General features: G+C 34.3%; 2 protein-coding genes across 2 annotated transcripts in view; one reads left to right on the top strand and one right to left on the bottom strand.

Annotated features, from left to right (window-relative positions):
* Positions 1 to 8,134, bottom strand: part of LOC149896557 (paired amphipathic helix protein Sin3a-like) — a 44,601-nt gene extending 36,467 nt beyond the window's left edge. The window contains exons 1-2 of the mRNA XM_090117467.1: positions 7,828 to 8,134; positions 1,468 to 1,564 (exon numbers count right to left, since the gene is read on the bottom strand). Coding sequence (XP_089973593.1) covers positions 1,468 to 1,536 — 69 coding nt within the window. The 5' untranslated portion in view covers positions 1,537 to 1,564; positions 7,828 to 8,134. The remainder of the gene's footprint in view (positions 1 to 1,467; positions 1,565 to 7,827) is intronic.
* A 1,753-nt stretch (positions 8,135 to 9,887) lies between these two features.
* On the top strand, positions 9,888 to 16,410 carry sel (canopy family protein seele). The gene is made up of 7 exons (XM_090117698.1): positions 9,888 to 10,118; positions 10,212 to 10,279; positions 11,796 to 11,895; positions 12,902 to 13,056; positions 14,561 to 14,653; positions 15,440 to 15,535; positions 16,181 to 16,410. The coding sequence occupies exons 1-7, from the start codon at positions 10,031 to 10,033 to the stop codon at positions 16,301 to 16,303; spliced, it is 723 nt and encodes a 240-aa protein (XP_089973824.1). The 5' UTR covers positions 9,888 to 10,030; the 3' UTR covers positions 16,304 to 16,410.
* Positions 16,411 to 21,237: the final 4,827 nt, after the last annotated feature.

Raw genomic sequence — 21,237 nt, 5'->3', positions numbered from 1 at the left:
GGAGGCGGTCAAATTAGTATTTCTATAGCTCATGTAATATTCTGACTGTATATTGCTGTAAAATTTATACATCCATCCATCTATTCCAAGACTTACAGAATCGATAGTATAGTGACCGTCAGCATTCTTTATTCATCTTAATAATCAAATATTGTTTCCACCGTTACATTGTATGCTCGGCTCAGCCCCCGTACTATGATTTCAGCCCCCATACTACTACATTCTATGTGAGTTCACTGTTCAACCCCCGTACTATGTCTTGAAGCAGATTATTTCCAGTGTGGAAAAAAGACAGCGCTATATAGGTCGTTTAGCGCTATCACTTTCCAACACTGGGAATTATACTGCTATAAGACATCACAGTAACCCCTCAGATCGTCCCTAACCATACATTTTTTATTAATACTAGAAGTATAACTTGCTGTGCCACATTATAATTCTACAACCAACATTAATTAATACAGATGCCAAAAATTCTGCTAACGAGAATGCTGCATATTTGTGAAAGTCAGTACGAAATGTAATTTACATAAGTCAATAAACTTAAATATAATTAGTTTACAATTTTATTGTTTTATTGTTTCCCTCTTCTTATTAACCAAAAGAGAAATAGGTAATACATGAAAGCATTGTCATTAACAGGAAATGACTTATCTTTCAGGGGAATGGGTATCACAATCCTTATCTTGGATATTCCTTGCCTATGCATGCATTTCAGTTTTTATCACTTATGCAGTTAGAAATTGAAAATCTCTTGTTTTTTTTTTTTCAAGGTAATAAGTATATAGTATCATTTCCTTTTATTCCATAAGTTTGAACTATATTTTTCAGTAACTTATTTCTTGAATATCCTAAGGCTTATACTTTTCAGTTTCAGAAATTATAATATTATGATTACTGTATTTTTTGTTTTTAAGACATTTAAAATCTAAATGTTTCATTCATTTCTTGGCATAATTACATGCACAATATACAATTTATTAAATCATACCTTACCTACTTTGGGAAAGTAATAACAGGAAAATAGATAATAAACGTAAACTATGACTAAACCAGACATCCACGCCTACTCATTGCCTATACAAAGTCATAAAAATTGCATATTTTAATTTGTAAATAGAAGGTTAGATAAGAAATCAACTTAATTGTTAAATTTATATCAAGAATGAAAGAAAACATGATAAAAATTCTATAAGGCCGCCTTTCCATCTGCAAGAAAACTTGCGCAAGAAATGTCCGACAGTCTGTCTGACAGCAGCTTGCAAGTCTACTTGCAGGTGGAAACGCGGAATTAGACTTGCAAGATACTGTCAGACAGACTGTCGGACATTTCTTGCGCAAGTATTTTGATACCCGAGAAAGGACATAGGATAGGTTTTATCCCGGAAATCCTACGGGAACGGGTTTTTCTTTGAAAACGCGGGCGAAGCCGCGGGCGGAAAGCTAGTATTAGAATATATCTTGTACCTGTGCGGGACTCTGCGACATCGGCGTCGGCTCATCAGGCCCGAGCCTGGGACCCGTGCGTTTCATCATCGCGACGATCACACCATCACACGTTCACCTGGAATATGTTATTGTATTATTAGTTTGTTTTTGTGATTAAAATATTGTTCTTCTAATCTATATACTAATATTATAGAGCTGACGAGTTTGTTTGAACACGCTAATCTAGGTAACTACTCGTACAATTTGAAAAATTCTTTCGGTGTTAGATAGTCCATTCATCGAGGAAGGCTATAGGCTATATATCATCTAGCTAAGACCAACAGAAGCGGAGTACTGCAGGTAAAAGCGCAGAGCACAGATAGTTCAATATGTTCATTGTTAGAAAAATATTGTTGTATATGTTTCGGACAGCGCAAGTAAAGTATGCTGTATGTCTGCTGTTGTATTGGAAAGAAATTGCTTCACCTTCTTTAATTTTCTCAGGATTAAGATTTTAAAAAGGGAGAATAAAACATCTTAAATTTTACAATAAGAATATCTTGAATATTCAATACTAAAAATGTTGTAAAAGTATTATTTGTATTAGACTTCATTATATTGATTAACACACAACAAATTGGCATCTAATTATGGAAATATTATGACTAAGAAAAAAAATTATTATATACATTTTTCTGGCAACAGTACAATAATATTACTTAACTTCCCAAACTTATCTTTAATTTACACACATATCATTCTGCCTATCTGATTATTTTGATATCTAAATAGCCCTTTTAATAATATCAACAAATACATAACTACTAACATAATATAAAAAAGTGTTTCATGTTGTCAAGATTTTCATCAAATAAACTAATAATTTATTATTACGATGACATTTTATTTCAACGGTGAATTATGAAAAATTGTTATGTTGATATAATGATGTTTTGTTTGTCATAATATGAATAGATGAAAAGAAAATGAGTACAATAGTTATTTATTATTAAACTGCCATTCTAATTTATTTTCAGTAAAATTAACATCACTAATTATACAATTAAGCCTTTATAAATGCATGCAATTAAACAAATAGTGTAGGTATATTTTGCATTGAATTATTTCATATTTGATAGTTTACAAAATTAAATGAATGCAATTGGTTTAAGAATAAAGAGCTCTATTGTAAGGACAAAGGCACTCTTAAATAAATAATACTGTTTCAGAAGAAAAGAAAACATTATAATGTTAACAATAACATGAAAATTTTGAATGAATAGTTAAAGATATTATATTCTGCAGTTAGTGTGTTTTAACATTTTCGGCACGCCATAGCCCACTAGAGTGTGACGCTTCCAATGCTAATTTGCTATATCCCTCTGTACGCAGTTGTCACACTTATTGTAAGTGAGCAACGGGATTGAGGGTATCTTTAAAAGTATCCTTAAAAACAATTAAAATCACGTTTTTTAAACCATCAATTATGTCACCTTAATCCATCAGTCCCCGGAATCACAGACACAATAGATAATCTATTGTGTTCGCCCCGATCGGGGCGCTCGGTGGTCAATGGGTTAACCTTTATATTGTAATATCTGACAGTGATTATTTTTAGAATTTCAGCTATTATTAGCTAGATATTTTAACATTAGCTTCATTAAGTTATTGTTTTTAGTAAATGTTAAGTATAATAAAATTACTAAATGATGATAAGTAGGTACTGTGAAATATAATTTTTCGAATATTAATTTAAACATTAAATTATTGAGACAATTTAATAACTCCAGAGGGTTTATCGCCTCCTTGGTACAGTGGTCGCCTCCTTGGTACAGTGGTCGCCTCCTTGGTACAGTGGTTGGCGCTTGAGCGTAGAACCGAGGGGTCCTGGGTTCGATTCCCGGTGGAGACGAAGAAAAAAAAAAATGTCTCGGTCTGGCAGGACACAGAAGGCTGATCACCTACTTGTCCCTAAAGAAAATCGATCAGTGAAACAGATGTATGAATAATGCATCTGCCCCTTACCCCACTACGGGGACACGGGACTTCACTTTTTAGAGGGTTTATAAAGAAAAATTTATCATTTATAAATATTTCACAGAATGAAAGATAATATTATGTTAGAAAAACTAAATAAGCATTAAAATTTGATATGTTACAATTGCTTACTATGAGCATGAGTATTGAGTTTACACAATCAAGTGCTGATTAACGATATTGTTACAGTGTTCAAGTACCAAAGAAAGGTTATGATGTAGTTTTTAATTACATGCCTTCCTGTTCTAATAATTATTTGTTTTTACTTACGACTAAAAATGGTTTTCTATCTTATTGATTTAAGTCAGTGGAATAATAGCAAACCATGAGTAGATTGATTTCGAAATTTAAAGTTTTCAATAAATACTAAAACATCATGTCTATTAACCATGTGGATGCCTCTGGATAACTGTACATGTTTATAATAAAATTATGCAGTATGTTTAAATTTAGTACAAAATGTTAAACTTAAAGCTGACGATTAACGGTATTTTTGTTAATAAGGTTAAAACATTACAGAGACGTGTGAAGTGTCCATGTGACACTTAAGTTTTTAGGTTATCAGGTTAAGTTCCTTTGTTTGATCGATGCCATTTGTTTTAAATGAATTATAAGTCATGTTATTTAATTGTAATTAATGTAATCATTTAAATAAATGTAATTTAGACCAATGAGATAGTTTCGCGTCATCAATACACAAGTAATCAGTATACTAAGAACAGCATCAAGATTACGTAACCATAACACTTACTTTATTTAATCTTTTCTTAACAAATTCTAAACACTGCCACAACTTATTTATTGAATATCCCTCGCGGTGACGTCATCGCACTTTGTAATGCGTGGGACGGTCTATATAAAGTATGAAAACGTGACGTTTATCAACGCATGGTACAAGAAGCTCAGTAGCTTACAAACAAATTACGCAACGAAATATCGAAATCTATGAAGGCGTGTTCGAAAGTCAAGCTGCTTCGAAATTCCAAATGGCTAGCTCGCTCCACTCGCACAGGTTTATTCGAAAACCGGTCTCAAATGAAGGCGATGACACAAACTCACACTTATTTATAGCGGAAAACGTATACAAATCGATATCAGACCGGCTATATGCACAATTTCAACGGAAAGAAAAGCAAAATGCGATAGCTCACGTAACTTTCAACGCCACGAAAAAAACTGTTCAGCGAGCACTGAGTAGTGAGCACAAAACAAATGACACAACAATAATGACATATCCCGCCTTTTTTACGGACGCGTTCTGCCTTTAGATATTGCGGCGTTCACGTTTTAAGTTTTTTCAAGGTAGAAGTCTCACAAGAAAATATTTTTATTTCCACAATGAATCATAGTCATTGGAAGTTGAATTTGATTTTCTGTAATTGTCTTACAGAATAAAGCGGTAAGGTCCGGTTTCCATTGGGTCGAAGGAAACGGGGACGGCGCGGCAGTATTCGTCACCGATGTAGAAAATGGCGATTAAATACCAACAATTACATCGCGCGCATAAACGCAATATAGCATATTTATGGAATTTTAGACACGATGCATATCGATATTAATGAGATGTGAGCACATAAGTAGGTACTTATCTGAACATAATAGATAACGTTGTAAAGCTGTTTCGAAAAATAACTTATTTCACATACCGTTGAATATAACTCGAACCAGCGATGAAATCTTGAATATAGGCTTTCAGTATTTTCTTATAACTCAAAAAACTCTTGTATGACAATGATTTGTGATAATAACGCGTCACGACACGCTCCTTGCGAGCACATTCGTGCGCCTCCAAATAGCGCAACGGCGCAACTTTTTCGAGCGCGGCGTCAACACGGTCAGGTGGGCGAGGTTGCGACACTGCCATAATGCTATCTCACTCGTGCTCCACTTCCTCTCTTCAACGATAAGCTGTCTCGCTCACACTCGCACAAAAAGTGGACCAGATAACCAGGGAAACGAGCGGAGCCCTCCGCGCACGAACGTCGCGCACCAAGCTGCGCGCCCGACTGACTTGTGGCTCAGCGCCTCCACGCAACCCAGTGGTGGCCTGCCTACAACCGAGTAATCGAACCTGGAGCGCAGGACGATGCGGCAACGTCGCGCAAAATAATAACGAGCGAAACGAACGGACGTGATACGAAATGCCACGACCGACGAATCACCACGAAGTTGGTAGACCAAAACAAATCTCCTTTCTCCTTATCCAAAATTATACAGTATTGAATAGAGGCGGTACATTTTAGGTTTCCCGCCAAAACGTCTTAAAATAAAGGCAAATAAATAATATTATTCAGATGCAGCGATTTGTGAGCTTGTGATAAAAGTATGTAGTGGGCGACAGTTATTGAGCTCAGGAGAGGTTGCCTTGACAGCAGAAAGTTATCGAGGGGAATAATGAGAAAATAGTAGCGTGGTTAAAAAACCTCTTACAATGAACTACAATCAATCAAATCACAAGTACCAAGATAACAGTCAATTCTTGAAACACCGCACCATATTGGATACATTTTTGTCAAAATAGTGAAGAGCAATGAAATTTCTATCCATTTTTATATACGAAATGAGATGCTTTATCAACGTTGTTAGCAGGCAGAATGTAATTCTGCAACCAATTTTGGTCTATTTGTTACATGGTGGGACATTTCGTTTACAGGCAGTTAAATATATTAAGGTCACAGTTTCAGATTAAATAAGTTGAATCTGCAAATAAGAACCTTGCAAATGAAGGTCGGTACAAACTCGGTCAATCAATTTCCATAACAGCGTAACAGTTTGAGGAAAATAAAAGAAATAGTCGAGGAAATTAATTTATTAATATGGGTAGATAAATATCACTAGCTTCAAGGATACTGCAGACTGTGGCTACGGGACTAGGTAGGTGATGCAGCTTCTTTTTTTCATTTTTTTTATTGAGTAGGCAGTCCTCGAGGCAGTCACTGCTAATAGCACCACGGGTAATAAAACATATTGTGTACATGACAGATGTAAAAATTTTATTAATTCATAGAGAAGATATTATAAAACATTTTTAAGAACATTTTAATTAGAAAAAAAAGAACAATATCGAATATCGATTTTTATTATATAAATTAATATGGTAGTCTTGAATAATCTATCCTCATAGTATGAGGATACAGAAGATTGCTAGGTACCATTAATTAAAGAAAAAATCTAGAAAAGCAACAATTTGTTTTATTGAAAGCAATTATTTAACTAAAGACTAAACTACATTGTCTATACTACGTCATCTACATATAAAATACCGTATAATTTTAAGAAAATATTTTTTTTTTCAAAAAATGGAATCCACGGTGCTTATGAAGACGAAGGAGGCCATTTAAAATGTTCTAAAAGCGAATTAGAAAATGCAATTTTAAGACTTATGTAATCTTAACAAAGACAAATAAACAAAATTCAAACACCTACTCGTAGCACAAAATTCAGAGGCGCAACTTTTTAATTTTGTCTACTTATCAGTACTTTAACCCATCCAAGACAAAATATCCAGATAGGTACGTCAGAACTCAATATTTCATTGTTTCGAAGAAGTAATCTAATTAATAAAAAACTTGAAGTAATTTCGTTGTAACATACCAAACATACGCAGTAGTGTAATTAAATTCTTGTTTGTGTATCATATGCATGTGTGTGTGATTTGGTTACATCTATAGGTAGTCATACTTTCGTCTTTCAACAATGTAGCACACTGATTACTGTGTACAAATAAAACTAGGTACGCTATTTGGTTGTTATTGTGTGGAATAACACAACGATATGTAGGTACTTTGAAAGAATTGGATTGTACTAATTTTGAAAATCGTATTTCGATTTTGGATTGGAATTATCACGATTCACGTGTAAATTAATTCACTATACTGTACGATACGAACGAATCGGTCAGCCTTGAAAATTCTTATCGGATGGAACAAGTGATTGGGTTTACATCAGCGCGACGTTGCCAGCGTTACGTGCTTGCTACTGCGTCTTAATTTTACGATCGCGGCCGCCATCTTGTTTTCATTATCAGCTGCAACCTCATGATCATGATGATTTATATAATTTACTATGTTCCGTTCTAAATTGCTTCAATTATGCTAACTGACCCCTGTAGTGTAGTTTTGAATCATATTCTGTATCTTTCTTTTAGAAAATATTCATCTAATGTATGACGTATTACGTAACACCTGAAAAGAAAGCATTTTCGCATACGATGTTTCATTTACCGTAGGTTTATACTGCATAGAACAATGTCCTGATACTAGATATGGATATGCAAGCGACATGTACTGGCCATAGATTTACGATCGCTAGACATATCCATACCTAGACAAGTGCCGGCGCAATATTCTCCAAGATACGTACATTGAGGTCGGGCACCGGCTTGCGAGGCACACACCCCGCGTTTCCAGAGCACCATTCGGGCCGACCAACAACCAGATAATTCACAAATACGGACATTTTAACAAGAATACCACGGTATCGATCACGCACAGGCGCCATTTTGAACCTACACTGAACGCACAGTGGCGCTGTTGCCACGTCGCTGCGTTTCCAATCCGCGCTTCTATTTCGGGTTTACGCCTCCCCCCCGCGCAGCCGTGACGCTCCGCAAACAGAACCGACAAGTCGACAAAACATTCATAACCATCGCCTACTCCGAGCCACCTATACGATGTATAAATACAAAATCTAGTCGGCCGCAAACGAACAAAGCGAGCGACGCTGTTGCGTCTTATATGATAAGATAGTACATATAATGTAAAATATAGATAGATGCTAGTTGTGAGCGTGATACATCGCGCCGGCTTTCACCAGAGCGGGGTGAGGCACGGCCGCGCAGGACATATGCCATTGGCCACCGCAGAGATCGATAGACAAACAGCGACGAGGACGCCGACCTACATAGCATACCCCGCCTTGCGCCACTAGGCATAAAGGCTGGATTACGTCGGCGCGCACTATAAACAAACTACCGCACGACCACACTGACGTATTCTTTGTAGATACACACGAACACAGCTATATGAAAACGACGCGGGGAACGGCAGCGAGCGACCCGAGCGACGAATGTATATCATTATGTATTATGGCACTTTTCTAGAGTCGAAATTCCTATACCCCGGCGCACCCAACGCTCTTCGATGAAGGACAAAGGGCCGATTTCACACAAAAAACAAAGGGAAACGCCGGTCGGATTAGACACTTGCTTGTTTACGATGATTGAACTTTTTTACACAATTTAATTAGACATCGCGTTGCCAAGTTGTCGACGAGAGCGCGCGGTCTATCATTATGAAATTACGTTTTTTACTAAACTCGTAACGTGAACTGTATCTTGAACGTATCCATATGATATTCATATGAATTATGATACGAAATATGTTTTAAATTTATCAACGTATGTTAGATGCAAATATGGTAGATATCAATTTAGAACAATATGGTCTTAAAATCATGTTTTTCCTACATAATATGACTAAATACAACTAAAACAGCAATGGAAATGTATTTTTTATGTAATTAAAAGCAGATAATAGTAAAAGATGCAGCTTGTCAATTGAGCACTTACCTGTATTTTTAATCGAAATCGATTATTTTCTTCACAAATTTCACAGGAACTTCACTTCTTGATGTATTTAACAAATGGATTATGGTATTTTAAGGTTCTGAGAAGATTTAAAGTGCACAAAAAATATATGCATTCCGTCAAACGTACGTCTTCCGCGCATAGAGACCGAATGCGAACTGTTCTGTTGGTTTAGTTTGGGTCGGTTGATGGTGGAGGGAGGCGGGCGGAAAACCGGAGAACGGGTGAACTAGGGAGCTATTGAATATGGACAATAATTATCGCTTGGCTATTTTCATAAAATCTGTTATTATACAGAGAATAAAATCGATTTATATTATTAAAGTTTACGTTAAAATAAGTTTTTTTTCCTTTTGCTATAGAATTGTGAAATTCTAATTGCTAGTTTTTATTTTGACATCCGTTTTGTATTTGATTGATGGTTGCCTTGTTTTGTATAGTTCACACTTTGTGATTCATGTGACGTTGCTACAAGCATGTTGATGTTGATGCATGCCCATCGTTAAAATATTTCTTTGAATATGTTTGTAAATTTGTACTGGGGTTTGTACCAACCACGTAATAACTATCAAGTCCTAAGATCAACCTAAGATCAAGTCATGCTTACTGTGTTATTTCAAAAGTCGATTTTATAACTATCGATAAATTTATATGAATAAAAATAAGTAGATAATGCGATTTTATACCAATATAAACTGAATAGAAAGTTTAGACTTTAATAAGTCCCTAGAATACTTAATACATATCTAAACTTTCTGTCAATTGTCATAAATATAGTTTGCGTAAAAAATGGCAACATTGCATTGTCATTATTGACATTAATCTTATACGTCATAGTAAGCCAATCAGAAAAGAGTTCGTGTATTTACGGGCAATATGAAAATGATAAACATTTTATACACGTAGAATAAAGTTTTAGCCGCATTTTAGTGTAAAGTTGGATTGAAAAAGCACCATTATTGCATTAATTTCTCTAAAATGCATTTAGCTAGTTCTATAATAGTATTGCCTTTTATTTTAACACTAGTTTCTGCGGCAATAGATCCGCGAAATTTAAAATGTTTAGGTTTGTTATAAGTTCTTTGCTCTCAAATAACTACATGTTTTCATTATGTTAAGGAAGGTAAATTATTTATTAAATTCCATTTTATATTTTCAGTTTGCCGGACGACCTTCGATGAGCTTAACAATGCGATAAAAAAGGTGGATAAATGGAAAAAAGTAGATGTAAGTACATATATTGTAAGATGTCACGTAATTCACAATATATTATATATTATGATAAGTTATTATGTGGTAATCATTTGTGATTAGATTAATTAAGAGAACTGTTAAGTCCTTCGATTTAGGTACTGTAGAATATAATACTTAAAATAGTCAAGTAGGCATTGATAAAATAAATTTTAGTACAAATTGAATATTACAATTACAGTTGAACCTCGATAACTTAAACCTCGATAACATAAAAACCTCTGTAACTTCAAAAAATAATGTGTTCCCTTCCCATCAGAGCCCAAAACCTCTTTAACTTAAAATACGCAACCTCTATAACTTAAATAAGTAATCTCTGCATTGCCCTCAGTAACTTCAAGAAATGTTTCCACAACTTCTATAACATAAAATTGTTTGTCAATGAGTCATTTTGAAAGAGTGTCAAACAAATGGTTTCGGTATTTATTGCTTGTACGTGTTTACTATGTATTGATAACGTAAACAATACATTACCTATTGTTTGCTTTATCGAAATTCTTCAAAGCTTTGCGGCGGTTAGCTTTATGACAACAACTTACTTGCATCATAAGTTTTTGATTGTTGTCCTGGAAACATCACTTTACTTACTGTGTGATAAAACTGGCTTAAAATGAGTCCAAAAAGAAAACTAACAACCCTCACCTATGCCGATAAATTAAAAGCTATAGAAGCAGTGAAAATTGGATAGACCCTTGATAACTTAAAACCTCTATAACTTAAAATATTTTGTGTTTCCCTTGGATTTTAACTTATCGAGGTTCTACTGTATAAGTTTTATGGAAAACTACCTCCATACTAGTTATGATTTAGTGACTGTATAAATACTATACTCATGTAAAACAACCTATTTTTGTACTTGTACTCTTGCTGTGTTGCGGCAATTATGAACACACACTTTTGATGATAGCCAATCATAGACATTTATGTCCTTTACACTATTGTGATTGCCTGTACTTGCGCAACGCTGCCTATTGTGAACAGGGCCAATATGATATAACAATAACACTTTTGTTAATGTATTTTGAATTTTTTGTTAAGTGTTAATAAAACAAAAAATATATGAATTTTTTAGAATAAAGGAAAACTATAAATGTACTCTTATCACTACATATAAAAAATAGTACTGCAATAATTTTAATTCTATTTCACCAATGGATGGAGGGGCTGACGTATATTGTTTTATTTTTAATATACAACACATAGATTGTGTTATAAAAAATATATATACTTAATTGTTTTTTTTTCAATCAATTTAACACAGAAAATAAAAGTAATTATTCCCCAAATTACAAATATCTTTATAGTGTAATTATTTACTCTATAAAAAACAAACTAATTACTTTTATGATAATGTTCCATTTTTCTATATTAAGTAACTATCAGATTTATAAATTTAATTCTTTATTAATTAGATTAGTTTTTGGCACAAACAGCACAACAGTAATTATTATATGTATTTAAAAAAATAAAAATACATATTAATATTTTTCAGGTTGGCAACTTCAGAATGGATGCAGCTGGCAACACCATGCAACAAAAGGTGCCGGCACACCGATCAGCTGTGTACATTTCTGAAATGATTGATGGAATTTGTAAGTATCTATAATCTATCTTTATTGTCTGTGCTTTTTAATATATCTAGGGCTGTATTATGGCCTCTTATTCGCAGTCAGTTTACGCCGTGAATTGAACTGACTGGCAAATTCATATAATACCATAATTAACCATGGCTATTTGGCCTAATATGAATTTGCCAGATTCAATTCAGCGCGTAATCTGTCTGGAAATAAGAGGTCATAATACGTCCCCTGGTGTGAAGATAATAGGTATACTAGGTAACATTCTTATTTCAGGCACAAATTACTATTTGCTATACTTAGCAGATAGGTAATAGAAACAGATTTTAGTATAAAAGTTTTACGTAAATAGTTGATCAAGCAAGCATTTTTACAGCCAGACCCTGTACCATGTTGTCTTAAAGCAGTATTATTGCCAGTGTGGAAATATGACGGCGCCATATAGGTTGTCTAGCGCCATCTCTTTCTCACACTGGCAATAATGCTATTATAGACATCATCGACAAACCTCAATCATTGGTACAGCCTGTAAATCAGCGCTGTTTTTGTGCAGCATTTTGCTAAGGCTGTGTCCATTTGCCTCATTTAATTTTAAGATAAATTTTGTATATTAATGTGTTTTGGCAATAAATTTCTTTTCTTTTTTTTCTTTCTTTCATGGTTACCATCTGTCACCTTTATCTTTAGGGGTTTTTTGGACGACAATAACTTTTTTTTAGAAGAGTGGTCTTCATGAATGTTTTAGTATATACTAGCTTACCGCCCGCGGCTTCACCCGCTTTGTCTAAAACCTAATAAATTATATACTAAAACCTTCCTCTTGAATCACTTTATCTATTAAAAATACCGCATCAAAATCCGTTGCGTAGTTTTAAAGATTTAAGCATACAAAGGGACATAGGGACAGAGAAAGCGACTTTGTTTTATACTATGTAGTGATGTAATTGGTTAATTATTCTACAAAGCGGGCGAAGCCACGCGCAGAAAGCTAGTTTGTTTATATTTATGGATGATATTCCAGGCAAGCGTATGGACGACTACGTTCGTGTTTACTACAAGGCGACCGGCAAGCTGGCCATCATGCAACTGATGGTAGAAAATGGCGGCATGAACCCAGACTTTTCGAAGACGAGGTTCGTCACGGACGACGATTTGAACAAGAGCTTGGAGTACTATGTGAGTTTATACTACTAATATAATAAATGTGAAAGTTTGTATGTTTGTTTGTTACTATGTTATGAAAATTCTAAAGTGCTTTACAATATGAAGATGATTTTTGACGTGACAACGTCTAATAATTCGATAGAGCCGGCTGCACGCACGAAAAAACATGACTCATGCGGCGTTACCTCGCTCTGAGGCGTTCCATGTAAGGCTTGACGTGCGAGCGAGAGCGCGGAACGAGCGACAAAGAAGCACAATCGGACGTTGTCACGTTCAACTATCGTCAGTAAACCAACTTTACAGACAACCAATTTTTTTTTTATAAATAATTTGTTTATGTATTAGTGAAAAACAGGTGGTGATTCGATGATAAGATTATAATCGAGTACGGGATTATTAAATGTTTTATTGTACAGATAATGATGATGTTTTATCTTACAAATATAACATTTCTAAAAAATTGGTTGTCTGTAAAGTCGGTTTACTGACGATAGTTGAAGGTGACAACGTCTTAAGGCCGATTGTGCTTCTTTGTCGCTCGTTCCGCGCTCTCGCTTGCACTTCAAGCCTTACATGGAACGCCTCAGAGCGAGGTAACGCCGCATGAGTCATGTTTTTTCGTGCGTGCAGCCGGCTCTTTTTTTACATGTAGGTACCTACACTAATCTATATACTTATAATAAATCTGTAGAGAGGCCAATTCTGTACATGAAATATATTTAAAAAAAAACTATGAAGGGGTGATAAGGGATCGCTACTGATGCCAAAAATGCAATCAGTAAAATTTTTGTCTGTCTGTCTGTCTGTCTGTCTGTCTGTATATTCGTTATAGAAACAAAAAGTACACGACGGATTTTAACGAAATTTGGCACAATTATTCTTCATACTCCTGGGCAGGTTATAGTAAAAGAATCATGTAAATCGGTGTAGAAACACCAAAGTTATACATGAAATACGCTATAAGTCATCGCGCGTGAATTACATGCCATAAGGATTATTTTTGTGTATCAGTTGCCGCGTCCGACGCGCTTCGCGGCGGGAGCTATAAAAAGGCGGCGGGTCCGCACCCGTTTCGCGTTGTCACGGCATCACGTGTGAACGGCTGAACCGATTTCGATAATTCTTTTCTATTATATTCCTTGAAGTACGAGGATGGTTCTTATGTAGAGAAAACGTAAATATGTACCACGGGCGAAGCCGGGGCTGACCGCTAGTATTTTCATATAATCTTTATAAACAGGTAGCTTCAAAATAAGTAACTTCAATTCAATGTTTTAATTTATGGCAGTATTTCATTGCCACAATTTTGTCAATGTCTAGTAGCAGTTTTGTAACTTTAAAGGTCTTATTATGGCATAATTTTTCTGTATGTAAGTACGTTTATTTGTTTTAACCCATTGAGCCCCAAGCAGCCCGATCGGTGCTAGACACAATAGATTTTCTATTGTGTGTATGGTTCCGGGGCCTGAGTTATTAAATGGAAATAAGCAATAAACTTATTGATATTTGTTTGCAGTGTGAACGTATGTTTGAAGAAAATGAAGACGAAATAACTGAGTTGTACAAGAATAGACCGGAAGATGACGTCATGCCGGACGCAGAAAAGGAGGTAGGTGGAAAAAACTTATTTGCGTATATTTCTAAAGTTATTGGTTAACTTTAATAGATTTTTTTTAATTTATTCATTTTATAAACCAATATGTTGAAAAATATAAACAAATTGAAATATTTAAAGAGTTAGCTTGTTCAATTTAATTATGTTAGTGTGCATCCTAATGCAGAGTTTTACTCATTCTCTATTTGCTCTTTCACGCGAAAGCCGCTGAACAGATTTCGAAGATACTCGGCAGTTATGTAGCTTATATACCAGAATAACAGATAATTACTCTATATCCATGGAATGTTTTCACTTTAGGACAGGACAGTTCTTTGGCATAATTATAATGATATATGTATGTATTGAAATTGACACGATTTTAAAAGAGTTACTAGTTTTTTGCGGCTTTTCTCTCTACAAACTGCTTCCCAATTGGTGGTAAATGTTAAACTATGCTATGACAAAATGAAAAATGCTTCGAAGTACTTTAATAAACAAATGTATAAGTTTGTTTATAAGTTATAACGCACTTGTTTGCTTAGTTTGACACTAGATGGCGCTGCGCTAAATTTCTATAAAGATTTTATAAGTTTATTTTTAGTAATATAAAAGGTTTTTTACTATAATTATTATTATAAGATGTAGAATACAAATGATGGTTATTCATTTAGAAATAAATTCTTTATCCATACTTCCATACTTATATTATAACGGCTTTTTCTTTGACTGCGCGGGCGAAGCCGCGGGTGGAAAGCTAGTAAATTTATATTTTTAATATTGTTAATTATATTTTTACAGATCTGTTTCAAACACACGAACTACTGTGAAGACTGGATGTTGCCAAACGAAGAAGACACCACGTGGACCGCTGAAATGGAGGCGGAGTATACTAAGGTAATAGAATATATTGTTAGATGTAACTTGATTTAATATTTTTGTGGATGAATAGTTGTCATTATTTCATTTCTGAACATGCTTAGCTGTCGAATACTATAAAAAACCGCTTTCCTTTGACGCGTGGCGCATTCGTACGAATCGTGCCTAGGGGCTCGGACGTTGTTTATACGATGTTCGACCCAACTACCCTCACTTTGCTAATAGTCGTTGACTTGCTGCGATTTGTTATCAACTACCTACATCAATTAGGTAGCTGTGTAGAATCGCATTACATTCTTATTACATTCAAACTAATATTTAACCCGGCCTCTCGTGTAATCTCTTATAATATTATAAATAAACTAGCGGGCCGCCTCGGCTTCGCCCGTGGTAAATATGAAAAATAGATGTTGGCCGATTCTCAGACTTACCCGATATGCACAGAAAATTTCATGAGAATCGGTCCACCCGTTTCGGAGGAGTATGCAGACTAACATTGTGACACGAGAATTTTATATATAAGATAAACTACATAGTATAAAAAAGTAGCTTTCTCTGTCCCTATGTCCTTTTGTAAGCCATCGTCGCCATATTCCATGACGTGACGGTATTGCCATGACGCGACCTTGAAATTTGTTGATGATTGAAATTGTTATTTCCCAGGTGCACGGTGCAGACCCGTACGGTTTCGGTGGTGGTCTACCCCAACAGTCCATCACCCGTGACGTCAGTGATGATGATGGTTATGATGACACCGATGATGATGAGCAACGGGAAGATTTGTGAAGTGTAGTGTTGTAGTGAAGTGTAGTGTAGTGTGATTCAACTGGGAATAGGTATAGGTAGGTGAAGGTGACCTATGTGACAATTTGGTGTCAAATGTGAATTAAAAATTATTATCAAATGTTGTTAAAAAATTCAAAAAGCAATCTATATGGTCTTTTCAATATAATGAATATAGTATGTTTAGCGACACCTCGCTCTGAATCGCGCAAGCGAAATGTTTTCGCTACAGAGCATATATGCAACTTTCCGACATCATTCATCGAGGCCTTAGCGGCCGGCCAGTCGAGTAGACTGGTCGTGGTCGAAAATCCTCCCTTTTTCGATGGAGGAATTCCACCTCCCACAGTATGTAAAACGCAATTGAATAAGATAACCTCATGAAATGATTGTAATGTCATAGATTTTTGATATGTGAACAAAGTTCAAATTAAATATGTAGGTATGTCAAATTCATATTGTATTTATTACTAGCTTACCGCCCGCGGCTTCGCCCGCTTGGTCTAAAACCTAATAAATTATATACTAAAACCTTCCTCTTCAATCACTCTATCTATTTAAAAAAAAACCACATCAAAATCCGTTGCGTAGTTTTAAAGATTTAAGCATATAAAGGGACATAGGGACAGAGAAAGCGACTTTGTTTTATACTATGTAGTGATGTTTTAATTTGTCTGACTAAATTCTTATAAGACGTTATAAGAATCTTATATATAAAATTCTCGTGTCACAATGTTAGTCTGCATACTCCTCCGAAACGGGTGGACCGATTCTCATGAAATTTTCTGTGCATATCCGGTAAGTCTGAGAATCGGCCAACATCTATTTTTCATATGTACCCCGGGCGAAGCCGGGGCGGACCGCTAGTTTAGTTATAAAATTCAATCTATTCTTAGTTGAATCACATATAAATGTGAAGTATTGCATTGTAAGATGTGTGAAATTGTTATTTTATATGAGTTGTTAAAAATAGATTGTTCATCCTAATGTTTTCTGTTAATTTATTGAATTCAATTGAATACAGCCATGGACATCAATTTGGTTAAAAAGTATTTGAAATTAAAATGGTGAGTAAAATTGTTGCTAAATTGTCAAAAAATATTTTGTATGAAGTAATAGAAATAATTTGTATAAAAATGGATTAATATATTTTTATGTGCAATAAATTTTATCTATAGTTTAAAAACATTCCTCTACAGTTTAGAATATTGATACTCTACTTCTTCCTTTTTTTTTATTATAGTATGTATTATAAATAAACAGCCTTCATTAGTTAATAATGTGCTAAAGAATATAAAATATTTCTCATAGGACATAATAATTAAAAATGTACGTAAATCGGTCGGTATACGTTAGTCGGTCTCTCACATTTTTACATACATAATATTGTATTTGCCATTATGATATGTTAAAAATACTGTCCATATTCGATGGAATTAAAAATTGCTCAAATCTGGTTGTGTTTAAATTTAAAGGCGGTTTAAAAGACTTAGTCCTAATCTACAAAATATACTTGATAATGTAGTAGTATATTATATTATCTGTGCCTATACCAATATGTTAAGAATGAAAAAGAAACATGTCTGTCTTCCAAGTTCCAGTTACTGCCATTACAAAATATTTAGTATAAGAATGTGCATAGCATAAAATTTGTGTGTGGTGAATAAAAAGTAAATAATAAGTGTTGTTTTATTTCTTTTAAACCAACTTTTACATTATAAAATGACTACACTTTCATAGAACTAGCTGACTCAAGTATAATAGACAAATCAAAAGACTGATCATAGACTTTGCATTATATTATGAAGAACTAGCTTTCCGCCTGCGGCTTCGCCCGCGTTTTCAAAGAAAAACCCGCATAGTTCCCGTTCCCGTGGGATTTCCGGGATAAAACCTAGCCTATGTTACTCGTGGATAATGTAGCTTTCGAATGGTGAAAGAATTTTTAGAATCGGTCCAGTAGTTTATGAGCCTATTCATTAATATCAAACAAACAAAGTTTTCCTCTTTATAATATTAGTGTAGATTGACCAAAAATAAAATGTAAGTTCATCAATTTGTAGTTTTATTACTTTTAAATAAGTATAAAACCACTAGATATCCACCCTAGTTTTCAAAGAAAAACCCGCATAGCATAGTTCCCGTTCCTGTGTCTTCAGCTACATACAAAATTTCATTGTAATCGGATCAGTAGTTTTTAAGTGAAAGAATATTAAACATCCATTCATCCTCACAAACTTTCACATTTTTAATATAAGTAGGATAGTTAGCTTTGCTCGCTAATAAACATTAAATGTATGTAAGGCAATTAATTTTGAATGAACGGGCATTTGGGTCTTTGTCCCGTGGATAAAAACTCCACAGCTAAATAATATTACCTACTATAATTTTTGTGTTGTCTGGTACAAATCGTACCACACGGCCAGTTCCATCAAACATTTGGCAATATTGCATTATTCATTAAAAACTAGACTACAGTATGCATAATTTACTCTATGCTACTACACTCTATAATAAATAGTCTGAACAAGTCCGAATTTTTACTAGTTTGGCAACGATTCCTATGTGCATTCCATAAGGCGAAGCGCATTTTTCATTGTCCAACTATTATTATTAAAACATTGAAATAACATTTAAAAAAGCGCAGCGCGCCACCTTTCGTGTGTGACGCCGAAATAGATTGTTGTTATTTGATTTTATTTTAATGAGAAAAATGTCGATAATAGTTTAGCATTGAAAAATGCGCTTCGCCATATCTGCGTCGGCCCTTAGAATGCTAACTATAGTCTATTTCAATGCGATGCCAACTTGGATGCCAATAAATGATAATTAGTACTTTTTTTGGTTGTAGTTATCGAAATTATGCTTTTGACTTTTACTAAAAGATCGAAGCAGTAAAGTCATCTGAGTAAATATTCTACCAAATACATATTGGAAATCCTTAGTAATTTACAATATTTTAAAGTTTTTACATTACACACAAAATAATTATTGAAAACTCCGATTATTAGCAACAGATATATATATGCCATCAGGTTTTTAGTCATAAAGGAAAAACACAGAATATCAAAAATACATTTATTTCTTAGTCTTTTTATCAGATTTCTCTCTTTTTCTCTTATTTATAGGATTCCTGGGATCGTATATATCGAACCAATCGTCGCTTTTCGTCGACGCGTCCTTCGCTAGCACTGCGCCTTTGTCTTCAAAACGTAGAGTATGTCCCATCCTGAACAAAAAGGTTTAAATTTATGAAATAATAATTTAATGCATTTAATTACTACTTATAAATAATTGTGTGAAGTATTTAGAACTAAAGCAATATCTATACTAATATTATAAAGAGGAAAGGTTTGTAATTATGTATGTATGTATGTATGGATTTCACGCATAAACGAAAGGACCGATTTCAAAAATTCTTTCACAATTAGAAAGCTGCATCTTCACTGAGCAACATAGGCTATATTGCATTTTCAAAAAAATTAGAGATCCTTACAAAAAATGCAATAATGTAACACAAGGTGTAAAAAATTTTGTCATCGCGTGCGCTGCGGAACCTATTCCTTGAAGTACGAGGATGGTTCTTATGAAGAAAAAAAAACGTAAACATGTATGTACCACGGGCGAAGCCGGGGCGGACCGCTAGTATGCAAATATTTCTATAGCTTTATATGTTGTTATGGTACATGTTACATTACTGCTAAGTTTTATCACAATCCGTTCAGTGGTTTTATCAATACAAACATACATTCTTATCGCGTTTTAATATAATTTAGGACAGTAGGATAAGTATTTTGATAGATACAATTCATAAATTGTATATTATCATATGTGGCTTTTCGTTCTAATATACCTATTATTCTTTCAAAGTAAATAGAAATAGAGCCTTGTGTTTTAATATTGAAGCTTTTACTTTTTAGGAATACCTACATCACTACATAGTATAAAACAAAGTCGCATTCTCTGTCCCTGTGTCCCTTTGTATGCTTAAATCTTTAAAACTACGCAACGGATTTTGATGCGGTTTTTTAATAGATAGAGTGATTCAAGAGGAAGGTTTTAGTATATAATTTATTAGGTTTTGGACAAAGCGGGCGAAGCCGCGGACGGTAAGCTTGTTAAAAATAAAATATGCATAAAAAATCAAATAATTCTTACCAATCCCCATTATTGATATCTTCATCATCCGCAGCTTCTTCTGTTGTTTTCTCTTGACTCTTCTCTTTAATAGCGTGAAGTTTATCTTTAAACTTTGCCAGCAGCTTTAGTGTAAAGTCTTCCCTGAAAATAAATTGTAATTTCATCTTAAACGTATTATCCATACTAATATTATAAATGCGAAAGTAACTCTGTCTGTCTGTCTGTTACTCAATCACGCCTAAACTACTGAACCAATTTTCATGAAATTTGGTATGGAGATATTTTGATACCCGAGAAAGGACATAGGCTACTTTTTATTCCGGGAAAATGACGTAATCCCGGAAATCCCACGGGAACTGGAACTATGCGGGTTTTGCTTTGACTGCGCGGGCGAAGCCGCGGGCGGAAACCTAGTATTAAATAATTTAAGTTAGTTTAACTGATATCTGATGCCTAGAAAATACGATAACTTTTAATTATTTTGGTTTAATATTAGGTATTTGAGAATATTTCAGTAAAAGAAATCACATGGGCCAAAATTTCAGCTGTCTATTAATCATGTAAAAAATATGTTTGCTGCTAAATATGCTTTTTATTTACAATGAATTGTGAAGAAATGTTCCTTTGATGTCACATTTTTTTACATTTTAAAAGTCCTTGATATCTTTTTTACGAATGTAGGACATGTTTCGAAAAGCGTTTCTAAAATAATAAAATGCCCAATAACGTTTAAAATAGTAGCATAGAGGGTTAATGAAATAGTAGGCTTTTGATAACCAAATATTTATTTACACATA

This window comes from Colias eurytheme, chromosome 28, assembly GCF_061535395.1.
Source record: "Colias eurytheme isolate Ceu_HAF_F1 chromosome 28, ilColEury1 Martin Lab GWU primary, whole genome shotgun sequence".
In the NCBI taxonomy this organism is placed as follows: domain Eukaryota; kingdom Metazoa; phylum Arthropoda; class Insecta; order Lepidoptera; family Pieridae; genus Colias; species Colias eurytheme.
Note: the sequence above shows the minus strand (reverse complement) of the source record. Positions and strands in the feature narration are given on the sequence as shown.

Excerpts from the sequence above, each read along its gene's own strand:
- sel (XM_090117698.1), top strand. The coding sequence starts at position 10,031 with ATGCATTTAGCTAGTTCTATAATAGTATTGCCTTTTATTTTAACACTA. Across the intron at positions 13,057-14,560 it reads ACAAGAGCTTGGAGTACTAT|TGTGAACGTATGTTTGAAGA; the intron begins GTGAGTTTATAC and ends ATTTGTTTGCAG. Across the intron at positions 14,654-15,439 it reads TGCCGGACGCAGAAAAGGAG|ATCTGTTTCAAACACACGAA; the intron begins GTAGGTGGAAAA and ends ATATTTTTACAG.